Source organism: Ceratotherium simum, chromosome 6, assembly GCF_057802395.1.
Source record: "Ceratotherium simum simum isolate JZ-2026a chromosome 6, ASM5780239v1, whole genome shotgun sequence".
Taxonomy (NCBI): domain Eukaryota; kingdom Metazoa; phylum Chordata; class Mammalia; order Perissodactyla; family Rhinocerotidae; genus Ceratotherium; species Ceratotherium simum.
Genome location: NC_141905.1, coordinates 27649394 through 27665274, shown reverse-complemented (window position 1 = coordinate 27665274; position 15881 = coordinate 27649394). Strand labels below are relative to the sequence as shown.

General features: G+C 38.0%; 1 protein-coding gene across 4 annotated transcripts in view; it reads left to right on the top strand.

Annotated features, from left to right (window-relative positions):
- The window catches only part of ADK (adenosine kinase), a 539838-nt gene that overhangs the window by 56724 nt on the left and 467233 nt on the right, over positions 1–15881 (top strand). For all 4 annotated transcript variants that reach the window (XM_004426944.3, XM_087432006.1, XM_087432005.1 and 1 more), the window contains exon 2: positions 10456–10530. In XM_004426944.3, the coding sequence (XP_004427001.1) occupies positions 10456–10530 (75 nt within the window). The remainder of the gene's footprint in view (positions 1–10455; positions 10531–15881) is intronic.

The window sequence follows — 15881 nt, the reverse complement described above, 5'->3', positions numbered from 1 at the left end:
TTTCTTTCAGAGTCTTTTGTCTTTAAAAATAATCAAGCCAAAGAGACACATTTTGGGGTGGCCAATTCTGACCCCTCACAAAGTAAGACGCAAAGCAGCCTATATATGTGAATAAGTAGGAATTTAAGTGTATGAAACTAAACTCTAATATTACAGTTTATTGGAGATTTACAAAGAAAATGTCAAATGAACATATTTTTTAAGCTCTACGTTTCTATGACAGTAAAACTAAAATTCATATAACCCTCTCCACAAAGAGAAGGAAAAGGAAACCAAGAAATCTGCCTGAGAATTAATAAGTAAAAGACTTTAGCGTCGGAGGAACTTAAATTAATGGAACATGGATTCATAATGCAAATACTAACAACCTTGTCTATATTACAGCTTTATATTAAAAATGTATTACAAAATTAATGCAGATTCACAAAATGAAATATGATAATTTACATGTTAGTAATAGAAGACCAGCCTCAAATTGGAATAAACAAAATTATTAACCCAAATGTAATTGAAAAATCCAAAGAGGGTATAGGTTTCAGGTAAAGCTTAATTCAGTGGTCCAACAACTTCATCAGTAACCTGGTTTCTTTACCTTTTTTCCATTCTGCCTTCTGTGGTGTCAAATTGATCCCAAGGCAGCCATCTTGGGACCTTGAGGTACTTAAGGCTGCCAGCATCTTCTGCATTTATATCTGTTAGAAGGGAAGGTGTTCTGTATCTGAGCATTCCTAGAAAAAATCTTGGGTTCATTCTGATTTGATTGGCTTAGGTTACATGCCCATCTCGGAAGGAACTGATCACTAAGGCTAGAGAAATACAGTGATTTCTCTGATTGGCTTAGGCTTTGCTGTGCCCCACATTAAGCCAATCAGACCCCTACTCTCTGTGAACTAGGATGGATCAATTCCACCTGGATCTCTTGAGCGAGGAAATTTGTGGTGAAAGAAAGGATGGCAAGGAACAGGTGACAAGCACACAGTTCTCGTTTATTATAAGAATGGGTTCAAATGACCTTAACTGAATTGTAATATTTTTTGGCAATAACAGGGCAAACATTATTATCATTTACTTTTTTTATTAACGATAAATAATAAAAGAATACTTTGCCAGTTAAATTTTTTCTAATCATCATTCTTAATAATACATAAAAATTATTCCCAGTCTTAGACTTGAGCAGTTCATTCCCAGCGGATTCTTGTTCTTTGTGTAAATGTATTCTTGTCCAGTTATATTCAGAAAAAAAGTTTTGCTGGACAAGTACATTGAGGAATATGAGTTTAAATATGGTTACTGTGATTCAGTGTGCTCTTTTTTCCTCAGTACTTATTTGACCATAGGAACCGTAGGCCCAGAGAGGGTGCATTAGTAGTAATACTGTCTTTGCTAAATTTTCAAATGGAGTGTAATAAACTATTTTGGGAATACAGGAGATGTTCAAAGGATTGACTTTTTAAAAAGAAGTGTCCCAATTATAGTCCTTAAAACCAGTAGGGGACCATTTGGGGATGGAGAAGTTGACATGGGGGCAAGAGGATACTTTTTTGTGGTGATGGAAATGTTCCATATTTTGATTCTTGTGGTGGTTACATGACTGTACACAGTGAACACTTACAAAGAGTGAATAAAAAGAAACAGCCAAGCAACCCAATGGACACTTCTCCCATGCTTTTTAAAAAAAAATAAGTTCTAGGAGTTTCTATTGTTTGAATAACAATACACAAATAAGGCAGAGAAGTTCCTAATGAAATGATGGTCAGGTTTTACTGTATCTGCCTGTTGATCCTTAATCTTCTAAACTCTTAAAGTATTTTCTTTTTATATTAGACATTTATTTTGATCACAAATACAACTTAAGTGTGAATAACTAAACATATTATCTTTTAACCCTCCCCCATCCAGCTTTCTTTAAATAGAAAAAGGGACAAATGTCTCTTTATTGTATATTCAACCATAGTTGCTTGGTCTGTGGTTTTACTAAGAGACTGTAATTCAATCTTCTAAATCATTGTGGACTATAATTATAGGCTATACCTCATTCGCTCTTTTTTTTTTTAAGTTTTTTAAAAAATTATTTATTTTATTGAGGTCATATTGGTTTATAACATTGTGTAATTTCAGGTGTGCATTGTTATATATCAGTTTCTCTATAGACTGCATTGTGCTCACCACCAGTAGTCTAGTTTTTATCCGTCACCATACATATGTGCCCCTTTACCCCTTTTGCCCATCCCCCCATCCCCTTCCCGTCTGGTAACCACTAATGTGTTCTTTTTATTCATGTGTTTATCTTCCACATATGAGTGAAATCATATGGAGTTTGTCTTTCTCTGGCTTATTTCGCTTAACATAATACCCTCAAGGTCCATCTGTGTTGTTGCAAATGGGACGGTTTTGTCTTTTTTTCATGGCTAAGTAGTAGTCTGTTGTGTCTATAGACCACATCTTTATCCATTCATCAGTTGATGGGCACGGGTTGCTTCCACATCTTCGCTATTGTGAAAGATGCTGCAGTGAACATAGGGGTGCATAGATCTCTTTGTATTGTTGATTTCATGTTCTTTGGATAAATACCCAGTAGTGGGATAGCTGGATTGTATGATATTTCTATTTTTAATTTTAGGAGAAATCTCCATAGTGTTTTCCATAGTGGCTTCCAGTTTGCATTCCCACCAGCAGTGTATGAGGGTTCCCTTTTCTCCACATCCTCTCTAAAACTTATTAATTATAGCCATTCTGACAGATGTGAGGTGATATCTCGTAGTTTTGATTTGCATTTACCTAGTAATTAGTGATGTTGAACATCTTTTCATGTGCCTATTGGCCATCTGTATATCTTCTTTGGAAAAATGTCTGTTCAGATCCTCTCCCATTTTTTGATCAGATTTTTTGTCTTTTTCTTATTGAGCTGTATTTCTTTATATATTTTGAAAGTTAACCTCTTGTCGGTTATTTCATTTGCAAGTAGTTTCTCCCAGTTGGTGGGTTGTCTTTTTGTTTTGTTTGTTTGTTTTTTGTGAGGAAGATCAGCCCTGAGCTAACATCCATGCCAGTCCTCCTCTTTTTGCTGAGGAAGACCGGCTCTGAGCTAACGTCTATTGCCAATCCTCCTCCTTTTTCTCCCCAAAGCCCCAGTAGATAGCTGCACGTCATAGCTGCACATCCCTCCAGCTGCTGTATATGGGACGCCACCTCAGCATGGCTGGACAAGTGGTGCGTCGGTGCGCGCCCGGGATCCGAACCCGGGCCGCCAGCAGCGGAGCGCGTGCACTTAACCACCAAGCCACGGGGCCGGCCCCATGTCTTTTTGTTTTGTCTTTGCCTTGCAGAAGCTCTTTAGTCTGATGTAGTCCCATTTGTTTATTTATTTGTTTTGGTTCCCCTGCCTGAGTAGACATGGTATTTGAAAATATGCGGTTCAGACCAATGTCAAAGAGTATACTGCCTATATTTTCTTCTAGGAGTTTTATGGTTTCAGGTCTTACATTCAAGTCTTTATTCCATTTTGAGTTAATTTTTGTGTATGGTGTAAGATAATGGTTTACTTTCATTCTTTTGCATGTGGCTGTCCAGTTTTCCCGACACCATTTATTGAAGAGACTTTCCTTTCTCCGTTGTATATTCTTGGCTCCTTTGTTGAAGATTAGCTGTCTATAGATGTATGGTTTTATTTCTGGGTTTTCAATTCTGTTCCATTGATCTGTGTATCTGTTTTCATGCCAGTACCATGCTGTTTTGATTACTATAGCTTTGTAGTATATTTTGAAGTCAGGTATTGGGTGACTCCAGCTTTGTTCTTCTTTTTCAGGATTGCTTTAGCTATCCATATAAATTTTAGGATTCTTTGCTCTATTTCCATGAACAATGTCATTGGGATTCTGACTGGAATTGCATTGAATCTGTAGATTGCTTTAGGTAATACGGACATTTTAACTATGTTTTTTTCCAGTCAGTGAGCATGGAATATCTTTCCATTTCTTTGTGTCTTCTTCAATTTCTTTCAATAATGTCTTATAGTTTTCAGTGTAGAGGTCTTTCACTCCTTGGTTAAATTTATTCCTAGATATTTTATTCTTTTTGTTCTGATTGTAAATGGGATTGTATCCTTGACTTCTTTTTCTGCTAGTTCGTAATTAGTGTATAGAAGTGTAAGTGATTTTTGTAAGTTGATTTTGTACCCTGCAACTTTGCTGTAGTTGTTGATTATTTCTAGTAGTTTTCTGGTGGATTCTTTAGGGTTTTCTATATATAGGATTATGTCGTTTTTCTATATGTAGGATCATGTCGTCCACAAACATGTCGTTCCACATCATGTCGTTCACTTCTTCCTTTCCAACTTGGATACCTTTTATTTCTTTTTCTTGCCTAATTGCTCTGGCCAAAACCTCCAGTACTATGTTGAATAGGAGTGGTGAGAGTGGGCATCCTTGTTTTGTTGCTGTTTTCAGAGGGATGGCTTTCAGTTTTTCACCGTTGAGTATCCTCTTGGCTGTGGGTTTGTCATATATGGCCTTTATTATGTTGAAGTACTTTCCTTCTATGCCCATTTCATTGAGATTTTTTGTCATAAATGGATGTTGGATCTTGTCAGATGCTTTCTCTGTATCTATTGAGATGATCATGGAATTTTTTTTTTTTTTTTTTTTTTTGTGAGGAGATCAGCCCTGTGCTAACATCTGCCAATCCTCCTCGTTTTTTGCTGAGGAAGACTGGCCTTGGGCTAACATCCATGCCCATCTTCCTCTACTTTATATGGGACGCCGCTACAGCAAGGCTTGCCAACCAGTGTGTCGGTGCGCGCCGAGGATCTGAACCAGCGAACTCTGGGCTGCCACAGCAGAGCGTGTGCACTTAACCGCTTGTGCCGCCGGGCTGGCCCCATGATCATGTGATTTTTATTCCTCCTTTTGTTAATGAGGTATATCACATTGACTGATTTGCAGAAGTTGAACCATCCGTGTGTCCCTAGTATAAATCCCACTTTATTGTGGTCTATAAACCTTTTAATGTATTGCTGTATTTGGTTTGCAAATATTTTGTGGAGGATTTTTGCATCTATGTTCATCATTGATATTGGCCTGTAATTTTCCTTCTTTGTGTTGTCCTTGTCTGGTTTCAGTATCAGGATATGTTGGCCTCATAGAATAAGTTAGGAAACGTTCCATCATCTTCAATTTTTTGGAATAGTTTGAGAAAGATGGATATTAAATCTTCTTTGAATGTTTGATAGAATTCTCCAGAGAAGTCATCTGGTCCTGAAGTTTTGTTTCTTAGGAGGTTTTTGATTACTGTTTCCATCTGTTTACTTGTGATTGGTTTATTCAGATTCTCTATTTCTTTTTTTTTTTTTAAAGATTTATTTATTTATTTTCCCCCCAAAGCCCCAGTAGATAGTTGTATGTCATAGCTGCACATCCTTCTAGTTGCTGTATGTGGGACATGGCCTCAGCATGGCCGGAGAAGCAGTGCGTCGGTGCGCGCCCGGGATCCGAACCTGGGCCGCCAGCAGCAGAGTGCGCGCGCTTAACCGCTAAGCCACGGGGCCGGCCCTCTATTTCTTTTTGATTGAGTTTTGGGAGGTTGTATGAGTCTGAGAATTTATCCATTTCTTCTAGGTTATCCAATTTGTTAGCATATAGTTTTTTGTGGTATTCTCTTATAATCTCTTGTAATTCTGTGGTATCCAGTGTAATTTCTCCTCTTTCAGTTCTAATTTTATTTATTTGAGGCTTCTCTCTTTTTTTCTTAGTGAGTCTGGTTAAGGATTTGTCCATTTTGTTTATCTTCTCAAAGAATCAGCTCTTACTTTCATTGATCCTTTCTACTGTTTTTTTTTTGTTTGTTTTAATTTCATTTATTTCTGCTCTAATTTTTATTATTTCCCTCCTTCTGCTGACTTTTGGCTTTGTTTATTCTTTTTCTAGTTCTGTTAGGTGTAGTTTAAGATTGCTTATTTGAGATTTCTTCATTGATCCAGTGGCTCTTCAGTAGCATGTTGTTTCGTCTCCACGTATTTGTGACTTTCCCAGCTCTTTTCTTGTAATTGGTTTCTAGTTTCATAGCATTGTGGTCAGAAAAGATGCTTGATATGATTTCAGTCTTCTTAAATTTATTGAAGCTTGCCTTGTTTCCCAGCATATGGTCTATCTTTGAGAATGTTCCATGTGCACTTGGCAAGAATGTGTATTCTATTGTTTTTGGATGGAATGTTCTATATATAGTAAGTCCACCTGGTCTGGTTTTTCACTTCAGTCCACTATTTCCTTGTTAACTTTCTGTCTAGATGCTCTATCCATTGATGTAAGTGGGGTGTTGAGGTCTCCTACTATTATCATGTTGCTGTTAATTTCTCCCTTTAGGTCTCTTAATAGTTGCTTTGTATACTTTGGTGCTCCTGTGTTAGGTGCATATATATTCATAAGTGTTATGTCTTCTTGGTGGAATGTCCTTTTATTATTAGATACTGCCCCTCTGTCTCTCACTGCCTTTTTTTTATCTTGAAGTCTGCTTTGTCTGATATAAGTATGGCAACATCTGCCTTCTTTTGCTTCCCATTTGCTTGGAGCATCATCTTCCATCCCTTCACTCTGAGCCTGTGTTTGTCTTTAGAGCTGAGATGTGTTTACTGGAGGCAGCATGTTGTTAGGTCTTGTTTTTTTGTTTTTTTTGTGTGTGAGGAAGATCGGTGCTGAGCTAACATCTGCCAATCCTTCTCTTTTTTTGCTGAGGAAGACTCGCCCTGGGCTAACATCCATGCCCATCTTCCTCTACTTTTTATATGGGACACCACCACAGCATGGCTTGACAAGCGGTGCGTCGGTGCATGCCCGGGATCTGAACTGGCGCACTTAACTGCTTGCGCCGCTGGGCTGGCCCCAGGTCTTGTTTTTTAATCCATCCAGCCACTCTGTCTTTTGATTGTAGAATTCAATCCATTGACATGTAGAGTCATTTTCGATATATGAGGGCTTAATACTGCCATTTTATCTCTTGTTTTCTGGTTGTTCTATATTTCCCTTTTTTCTTTTCCCTTGTATTTCTGACTTCCGTTTCAGTTTGGTGGTTTTCTGTGATGGTTTTCTCAGTTTTCTCTTTATTTATGATTTGTGGCTCTGCTCTGATTTTTTGTTTAGAGGTTACTATGAGGTTTGTATAAAAGATCTCGTAGATCAGATAATCCTTTTTCTGATAGGCTCTTATCTCCATTAGCCTAAGCAGGTTCCATCCCTTTCCTCTTCCCCAAGTTATTGTTGTCACAAATTATTCTGTTTTGTGTTGTGAGTTTATGATTAAAATGAAGTGTTTATAGTTATTCTTGATGCTTTCCTTTCATTTATCTTTTATGTTATAATTAAGTGTTTGCTAACCTGTTCTGATAGACAGCTGCAATTTTCCTTTTTTTTTTGCAATTTTCTGATTTTTGTCTATTTATCTTCTTGCTCAAGGCTTTGTAAATCTTTGCCTTTTTGTTTCAGGTATGAGGCCATCCTTGATCGTTTCTTGTTAGGGAGGTCCAGTAGCAATGAACTCCCTCAGCTTTTGCTTATCTGGGAAAGCTTTTATTTCTCCATTGTATCTGAAGGATAGTTTCATTGGGTAGAGTATTCTTGGCTGAAAGGTTTTGTCTTTCAGTATTTTGAATGTATCATTCCAGTCTCTCCTAACCTGTACTGTTTTTGCTGAGATAATCAACTGATTAAGCCTGATAGGAGTTCTTCTGTAGATTATTCTCTTCTGCCTTGCTGCTCTTAATATTTTTTCCTTGTCATTGACTTTTGCCAGTTTTACTGTTATATGCCTTGTAGAGGGTCTTTTTGCATTGATGTAATTATGAGTTCTGTTGGCTTGTATACTTGTAAGTCCAGTTCCTTCCACAGGTTTGGCAAGTTCTCAGTTATTATTTCTTTGAACAAACTCTCTGCTCCTTTCTCCCTCTCTTCTCCCACTGGAATACCTATAATCCTTATGTTGCATTTCCTAATTAGCTCAGATATTTCTCGAAGAATTTCTTCTTTTTTTAAAAATCTCAGTTCCCTCTCCTCCTCCTCTACCTGAAGCATTTTACATTTCTGTCCTCTGTGTCACTAATTCTGTCCTCCATAATGTCAGCTCTATTTTTTATGGATATTAGATTATTTTTATCTCATTAATTGTTTTCTTTAGTTCCAGAATTTGTTTGATTTTTTTTTTTTTTAGAGTTTCAATATCTTTGGTGAAGTATTCCTTCTGCTCGTTAATTTTATTCCAGGGCTCACTGAACTGTTTGAATTTTTTTGTAACTCATTGAGCTTCTTTATGATAACTGTTTTGACTTCTCTGTCATTTAGATTGTAAATTTCTGTGACTTCAGGATTGATTTCTGGAGACTTGTCATTTTCCTTTTGCTCTGAAGTGTAAATGTAGTTCTTCATGGTGTTTGCTGAAGTGATTCTTTCCTCGTGCAATTGTGGTAGTATCAGGTTGCAGATTCCACCTGCACTGTCGGGGGGAAGGGATAGGAGCTGTGTTTTCTCATCCCGCCCCATCTGCTGGCAGTTGGGCCAGTAGGACTTCTCTACGTTTGTGTGCTGGCTGCAGCTGCTTGGCAGGTCATGCACGCATGTGCAGGCGGAGCCTCTTTGCTCTGCCAGTGGGTCACTCTGGTGCAGAACCACTAGACTTGGTAGGGCACTGGCTGAGCTGGTGTGCTAGGTGGGAGGGGAGGGGTGCTTCTTTTGTGCTTGGGCTGGTTCTGCGCTCATGGGTGGCTCCGTTGAGCTGCTGAGCTTGGTGGGGGCTCCTTCATGGGCCAGTGTAGGCCGCTCAGTGTAGAGTGTTTCCATGGGCGGGGCTCCCATGGCACCTTGTGCACACTCCTGTGAACACTCCAAAAGTGTTCACACGGGCTGGACTGCCCCGCCCTCCTCTTACAGTCGTGCTGGCCACTGTGTGAGGACCCAAGGCCTAGATTGCTGCCCCTGGGGAGGAGGAGGGGTTGGGGTGCACTCACCTAGGTTCTCTGCCTCCTGGGGATCCTCTGCACACACTTTCAGATGCACAGCTGCATGGATCTCTCAGATGTCCTATTTTGCTGTGCAGGGAATCCTCTGTTGGTCAATGAATGTCCCTTTAGTTGTAACTTAGAGGGGACAGACAAAGGGAACAAGTCATTCTGCATGATACTGGCATCACTCTCCTCTATACCTCATTCTCTTAGACTCTGGGGTACTGGTCCTGTTGATGTTACTGATAGTCTCCAAATGGTGAGGATGGTAACTGATTTGGGGGCATCTGGAACAGATCTTCAGCAAACTGGAGACCCATGAGAAATTACGTAGAGGCAAATTTTATTGAATAAATTAGAAGAATGCCTCCCATTGAGGCTGACCCACCCATGGCCACTGGTCCATTTCATGCTGTCAGTTGGGCTCCTGTTAAGGCATCACTTGTGGTGGAGTTCTGTTTTTTCCTCAGTTTTGAGCCATACTGTGAATGATTTTGGAAAACAGGCTTCTTCAGTCTGTTAAATGTACGATACCCACCATCTATGATACCCCTTGTGAAGGCCCCACCACAGTCTTTCCATTTGTCAAGGATAGGGCTCTTGCCTGGACTCCTCCGGGACTTGCTGCATTTTGCCTAATAATTTTCGCTAATTATGTGTCTCACTAGTTAGACAGTTAATTATCTATTATGTTTTTTGAGTATAGAATTTTGTTGTGATAGACCATGTTTCGAAAAAAAAAAAAAATGAACATTGGGGCCAGCCTTGTGGTTAAGTTAGGGGTGTTCCATTTTGGCGGTCCGGTTTGGTTCCTGGCTGTGGACCTACACCACTGGTGGCAGACATGCTGTAGCAGCAACCCACATACAAAATAGAGGAAGATTGGCACGGATCTTAGCTCAGGGCAAATCTTCCTCAGCAAAAAAATAATTAATTAATTAATTAATTAAAAAATTGATGGGCCGGCTCCGTGGCTTAGCGGTTAAGTGCGCGCGCTCTGATGCTGGCGGCCTGGGTTCGGATCCCGGGCACGCCCCAAGGCACCACTTCTCCGTCCAACCTGAGGCCGAGTCCCACGTACAGCAACTAGAAGGATGTGAACCTATGACATACAACTATCTACTGGGGCTTTGGGGGGAAAAAAATGAATAAATAAAATCTTTAAAAAAAAAAAATGAAATTAATTAGCCTCAATCATTAGCTGTTATTATGAAAAAAATCACATGATTTGGTCTCTTCTTTTGTTATATTTTATTTCATCCAATTTAAAAGTCATCATCCTTTCTAAATTGCTTTGTGTTACCTCTGAAATGTTGTCCTACTTGTAATAGGCAAATCAAAAAGTTTAATAAACTAGTATGTTAGGTTTATTTTCAAGGTAAAGTGAAGATATTTATTTTTATATTTGTGCATTTTACACATCAGCTTATTTTCAGAAGTATTTCTAACTTGTATTTTGTTTGTTTTTTTTTTAGTGAAAATGTTCTCTTTGGAATGGGAAATCCTCTTCTTGACATCTCTGCTGTAGTGGATAAGAATTTCCTTGATAAGTAAGTATTAACTTCTTCATCTGTACTATGTAGAACTTGTATCTAAAGAAAAACTGATGAAAACTTTAGAGTTGAATTTACTGTATAACACCTTCAATTGGAGGAAAACTCAGAAAATTTAAACCTGTTAATTTATTGAGTAATTGACCACAATTTTCCCTGGGAAAATTTAGTTATATTTGTTCATTCCTATTGCTATTTTCATTTGAAATTTATTTTTTATTCTTTCCAAGAAAGAAATACATATGATGTACTTAATGATATAATTCTCAAATTTTAAAATTACTGTCAGTGAACACATCTGTAATGGTACCATAACATATATGGGAGAAGAAATAGGATTAGAGAGGACAAGAAGAATATACAGGACATAATTCAGAGGCCACGAACCTCTGTTATTTTTCCCGTAATAGTAATTTTCGATGTTGTTAACTTAGCTGAGAAATCAGTTTGTATTTATTTATCTGGCTGTCTGAGACTGTTTGGTACAAGGGAAAGATTAAGTAGTAAAAAAAGATTAATAATGAGAAAGCAAGATTCTTTTTCCCTTGAACAATCCCAAGGTCTGTCCCCAGGGGAACTTTTTTAAAAAAAATTATTGAGGTAAAATTCACTTGAAATAAAATTCGTAATTTTAACCATTTTAAAGTGTACAGGGCCGGCCCTGTGGCTTGGTGGTTAAGTGCGCGCGCTGCAATGCTGGTGGCCCGGGTTCGGATACCGTGTGCGCATCGAGGCACCACTTCTCCGTCCATCCTGAGGCCGAGTCCCACATACAGCAACTAGAAGGATGTGCAGCTATGACATACAACTATCTACTGGGGCTTTGGGGGGAAAAATTAAATAAATAAAATCTTTAAAAAAAAAAAAATAAATAAATAAAGTGTACAATTCATTGACTGCCAGTACACTTGCAGGGTTGTGCAACCATCATCACTGTTTAATTCCAGGACATTTTCATCACCCCACAAAGAAACCTGTACCTATTAAGTGGTCATTTCACTATCCCTCCCTACCCTTTCTCCACCCCCACCCAATGCCCTGTCTCCTGAGAACTGTCAGTCTGCTTTCTGTTTCTATGGATTTGCCTATTCTTGACATTTTATTTCATATAAATCAAAACATACAATATGTGGCCTTTGTGTCTGGCTTATTTCCCTTAGCATGATGTTTTTCCAGGTTTATCCACGTTGTAGCATGTATCAGTACTTCATTCCTTTTATGGAAGAATGCTATTCCATTGTATGGATATACCACATTTTGTTTATCCGTTCATTAGTTGATGGACACTTGGGTTGTTTTATTTTTAGGCTATTATGAACAAAGCTGCTATGAACATTTGTTACAAGTTTTTGTGTGGACATATATTTTCATTTCTCTTGGATATGTATATACATTGGAGTGGAATCACTGGGTCATATGGTAATTCTATGTTTAACTTTTTGGGGAGCCACCTAACTTTTTTACACTGGCTGCACCATTTTACAGTCCTACAAGCAGTGTGTGAGGATTCCATTTTCTCCACATCTTTGCCAAAACTTGTTCTTTTCCCTCTTTGAAATTACAGCCATCCTAGTAGATGTAAAGGGATATCTCATTGTGGTTTTTATTTACATTTTTTTTTTTATAATTTTATTTATTTATTTATTTTTCCCCCCAAAGCCCCAGTAGATAGTTGTATGTCATAGTTGCACATCCTTCTAGTTGCTGTATGTGGGACGCGGCCTCAGTGTGGCCGGAGAAGCGGTATGTTGGTGTGCGCCTGGGATCCGAACCCGGGCCGCCAGCAGCAGAGCGCGAGCGCTTAACCGCTAAGCCACCGGGCCGGCCCTATTTACATTTTTCTAATGACTAATGGTATTGAGCATCTTTTCATGTGCTTATTGGCCGTTATGTATATCTTTTGAAAAAGGTCTATTGAAGTTCTTCACCCATTTTTTAATTTAGGTTTTTGTCTTTGTTGTTGAGTTGTAAGAGTTCTTGATATATTCTGGATACTAGACTCTTATCAGATGTACTGTGGGTTATTTTCACTTTCTTGATAGTGTCCTTTGATGCACATAAATTTTTCATTTTGATGAAGTCCAGTTTATTTATTTTTTCTTTTATTGCTTGTGCTTTTGCTGTCGTATCTAAGAATCCATTGCTAAATCTAAGGTCATGAAGCTTTGTGCCTGTGTTTTCTTCTCAGAATTTTAAAGTTTTAGCTTAAATTTAGGTCTTTAGTCCATTTTGAGTTAATTTTTTTTAATTTTTTAAATTTTTTATTTTTTTTGTGAGGAAGATCAGCCCTGAGCTAACATCCATGTCAGTCCTCCTCTTTTTGCTGAGAAAGACTGGCCCTGGGCTAACATCCGTGCCTATCTTCCTCCACTTTATGTGGGATGCTGCCACAGCATGGCCTGACAAGCAGTGCCTCGGTGTGCGCCCGGGATCTGAACCCTGGGCCACCAGCAGCGGGCCACTTAACTGCTATGCCATGGGGCCGGCCCCCTGAATTGTTTTCTTAATTTCATTTTTGGATTGTTCATTGCTAGTATATAGAAACACAGCTGGTTTTGGGGGACAAGCATTTTTAACAAAATCTGTTTTTCAGTGTTCTGGAGATTATCTCTATAACTCTTTATTTGGATAAACTCAAATGTCAAAGGATCAGGCAAGAATTTATAAATGTGTAAATTTGGCTTATTGTAATGTAAATAGGAAAGGGGTTGGGGGTCCTAGGACAAACTGGAGGATGTGTCTTATCCTAAGAAATTCAAATAAAAATTTTTAAAATACACTTTGCTAATCAGAAACACTCCTTCATGCAATTATGTTAATGATTTTAGTTCTTTTGGTTACCTTGTACTTTTAAATAATATAATATACACAAATTTCTTATAATGTCTTGTTCTGTCAACTTGCTTTTTTTTTTTTCAATTTGTTTTATTTTTTCCTCCCCAAAGCCCCAGTACATAGTTGTATATTCTAGTTGTAAGTCCTTCTAGTTCTTCTATGTGAGAAGCCGCCACAGCATGGCTACTGACAGACAAGTGGTGTGGTTCCATGCCTGGGAACTGAACCTGAGCCACCGAAGCAGAGCACATGGAACTTGACCTGGACCACTGGGACTAGCTCAGTCTATCAACTGTCAATAGAATTCCTTGACTTCTCATTATGTAGGATGAAGTTACCAGTGCCCCTTTTCTTCCCTCTGCTAATTCTTCTCTCTTTCTATGTTCTAACTTCTGTTTATATTTTTTATTGTTATATTAAGACTGATATGTTTTCATTCTGTCATCTATCTGTAATTGTCTTACCAACTTTTAAAACAAAGTGATAGTGAAAGTTGAAAATCACTTATCCATGTTTACACTGATATCACTGTGTATATCACTTATTGTAGAGTTAAATAGCTTACTAGGAATGTAGAGTAAGTTTAACATTTGGAATGTAATTAGAGTAATTCACTATATTAACAAATTAACAAACTAAAAAGAGAAAAATCATATAATCATCTTAGTAGACACAGAAAGACCATTTGCCAAAATCCAATATCTATTCCTGGTGAAATTTCTTATAGCAATCTAGGAATAGAAGGTAACTTCCTTAACCTCCTAAAAATTAAACTACGGAAAAGCCTACTAATAACGTAATTCTTAATGGCAAAAGACTGAATGCTTTCCCCTAACATCAGAAACAATTCAAGGATGTCCACTCTCACTACTTCAAAATGTATGCAGTGGTCCTGGAGGATTCTAGTCAGGGCAATCAGCAAGAAGAAATAAAAGACATCCAGATTGCAAAGGAAGAAATAAACTGGTTTTGTTTCCAAAAGACATGATCATCTGTGTAGAATATCTAATGGAATTTATAAAAAAGCTACTACCCGATGTTAAGAAATATTATAAAGCTACAGTAATCCAAACAGTGATATTGGCGTATTGTTGTCATAGAATAGAAAGTCCAGAAATAGACCCGCATGTAAATGGACAACTGATTTTTTTTTTTTTTTTTAAGATTTTATTTATTCAGCTTTTTCCCCCCAAAGCCCCAGTAGATAGTTGTATGTCATAGGTTCACATCCTTCTAGTTGCTGTACGCGGGACTCGGCCTCGCGTTGGACGGAGAAGTGGTGCCTCCGGGCGCTCCCGGGATCCGAACCCGGGCCGCCAGCATCAGAGCGCGCGCACTTAACCGCTAAGCCACAGAGCCGGCCCAGGACAACTGATTTTTGACAAAGGTGCACAGCAATTTGGTGGAGAAAGGATTGTCTTTTCAACACATGGTGCTGCAACAATTGGATAGCCATGTGCGGAAAAATGAATTTGGATGCATATTTTTGTACCATATACAAAATTAACTGATAGAACTAAATGGCAAGCCTAAAACTATGCAATTTCTAGATGATAACATAGGAGAAAATCTTTGTGACTGTGGTTTAAGCCAAAATTTTTTATATATAACACTAGAAGCATGTTCCATAAAGGAAAATTGATAAATTGGACTTCATCAAGATGAAAAATTTCTGCTATTGGAAAGACAGTGTTATGAGAGTGAAAGGACAAACCACAGGCTGAGAAGAAAATCTTTGCAGAGCATATGTCTGATAAACGACTACCCATCAGAATATATAAAGAATTCTCAAAATTCAATTAGAAAAGAAATAACCCAATAAAAAAATGGGCAAGAGATTTGAACATTCACCAAAGATACATGAATGGCAAATAAGCACATGAAAAGATACTCAACTTCTTTAGTTATTAGGGAAATTAAATTAAAGCCACAATGAAACACTGCTATACGTTTGTTAGAATGGCTAAGATTTTAAAACAGCATACCAGTTTTTTGTCAGGATGTGGAGGAAAACGAACTTTCTGTTCATAGGAATGTAAAATGCTGCACTGAGTTTGAGTCTTAAAAAGTTATAAACATACATGTACTGTTTGATCCAACTATACCATTCTTAGGTATTTACTCAAAAGAAGTGAATGCATGTGTCCATACAAAAACTTGTTCACAAATGTTCATGGTAATTTTGTTTTTAATAGCTAAACCTGAAAGTTACCTGAATCATTAGTTTGTTTACCCATATAGTGGAATACTGGTTAGAAATAAAAAAGGAATAGAGTATTGATTGGATGAAACTCAGAATAATTGTGTTCATTGAAAGAAGCCAGACAGAAAAGAATAGGTACTGTATGATTCCATTTATATGAGATTATAGAAAATTTAATCTGTAGTGACAGAAAGCAGATCATTGGTTTCATGTGCGTGGGCCAGATTGTGGTGGAGGATGGAAAGGAGAGATTACAAAGGAACAAGAGGGAACTTTTAGGGGTGTGTTCGTTGTCTCAATTGTGTGATGA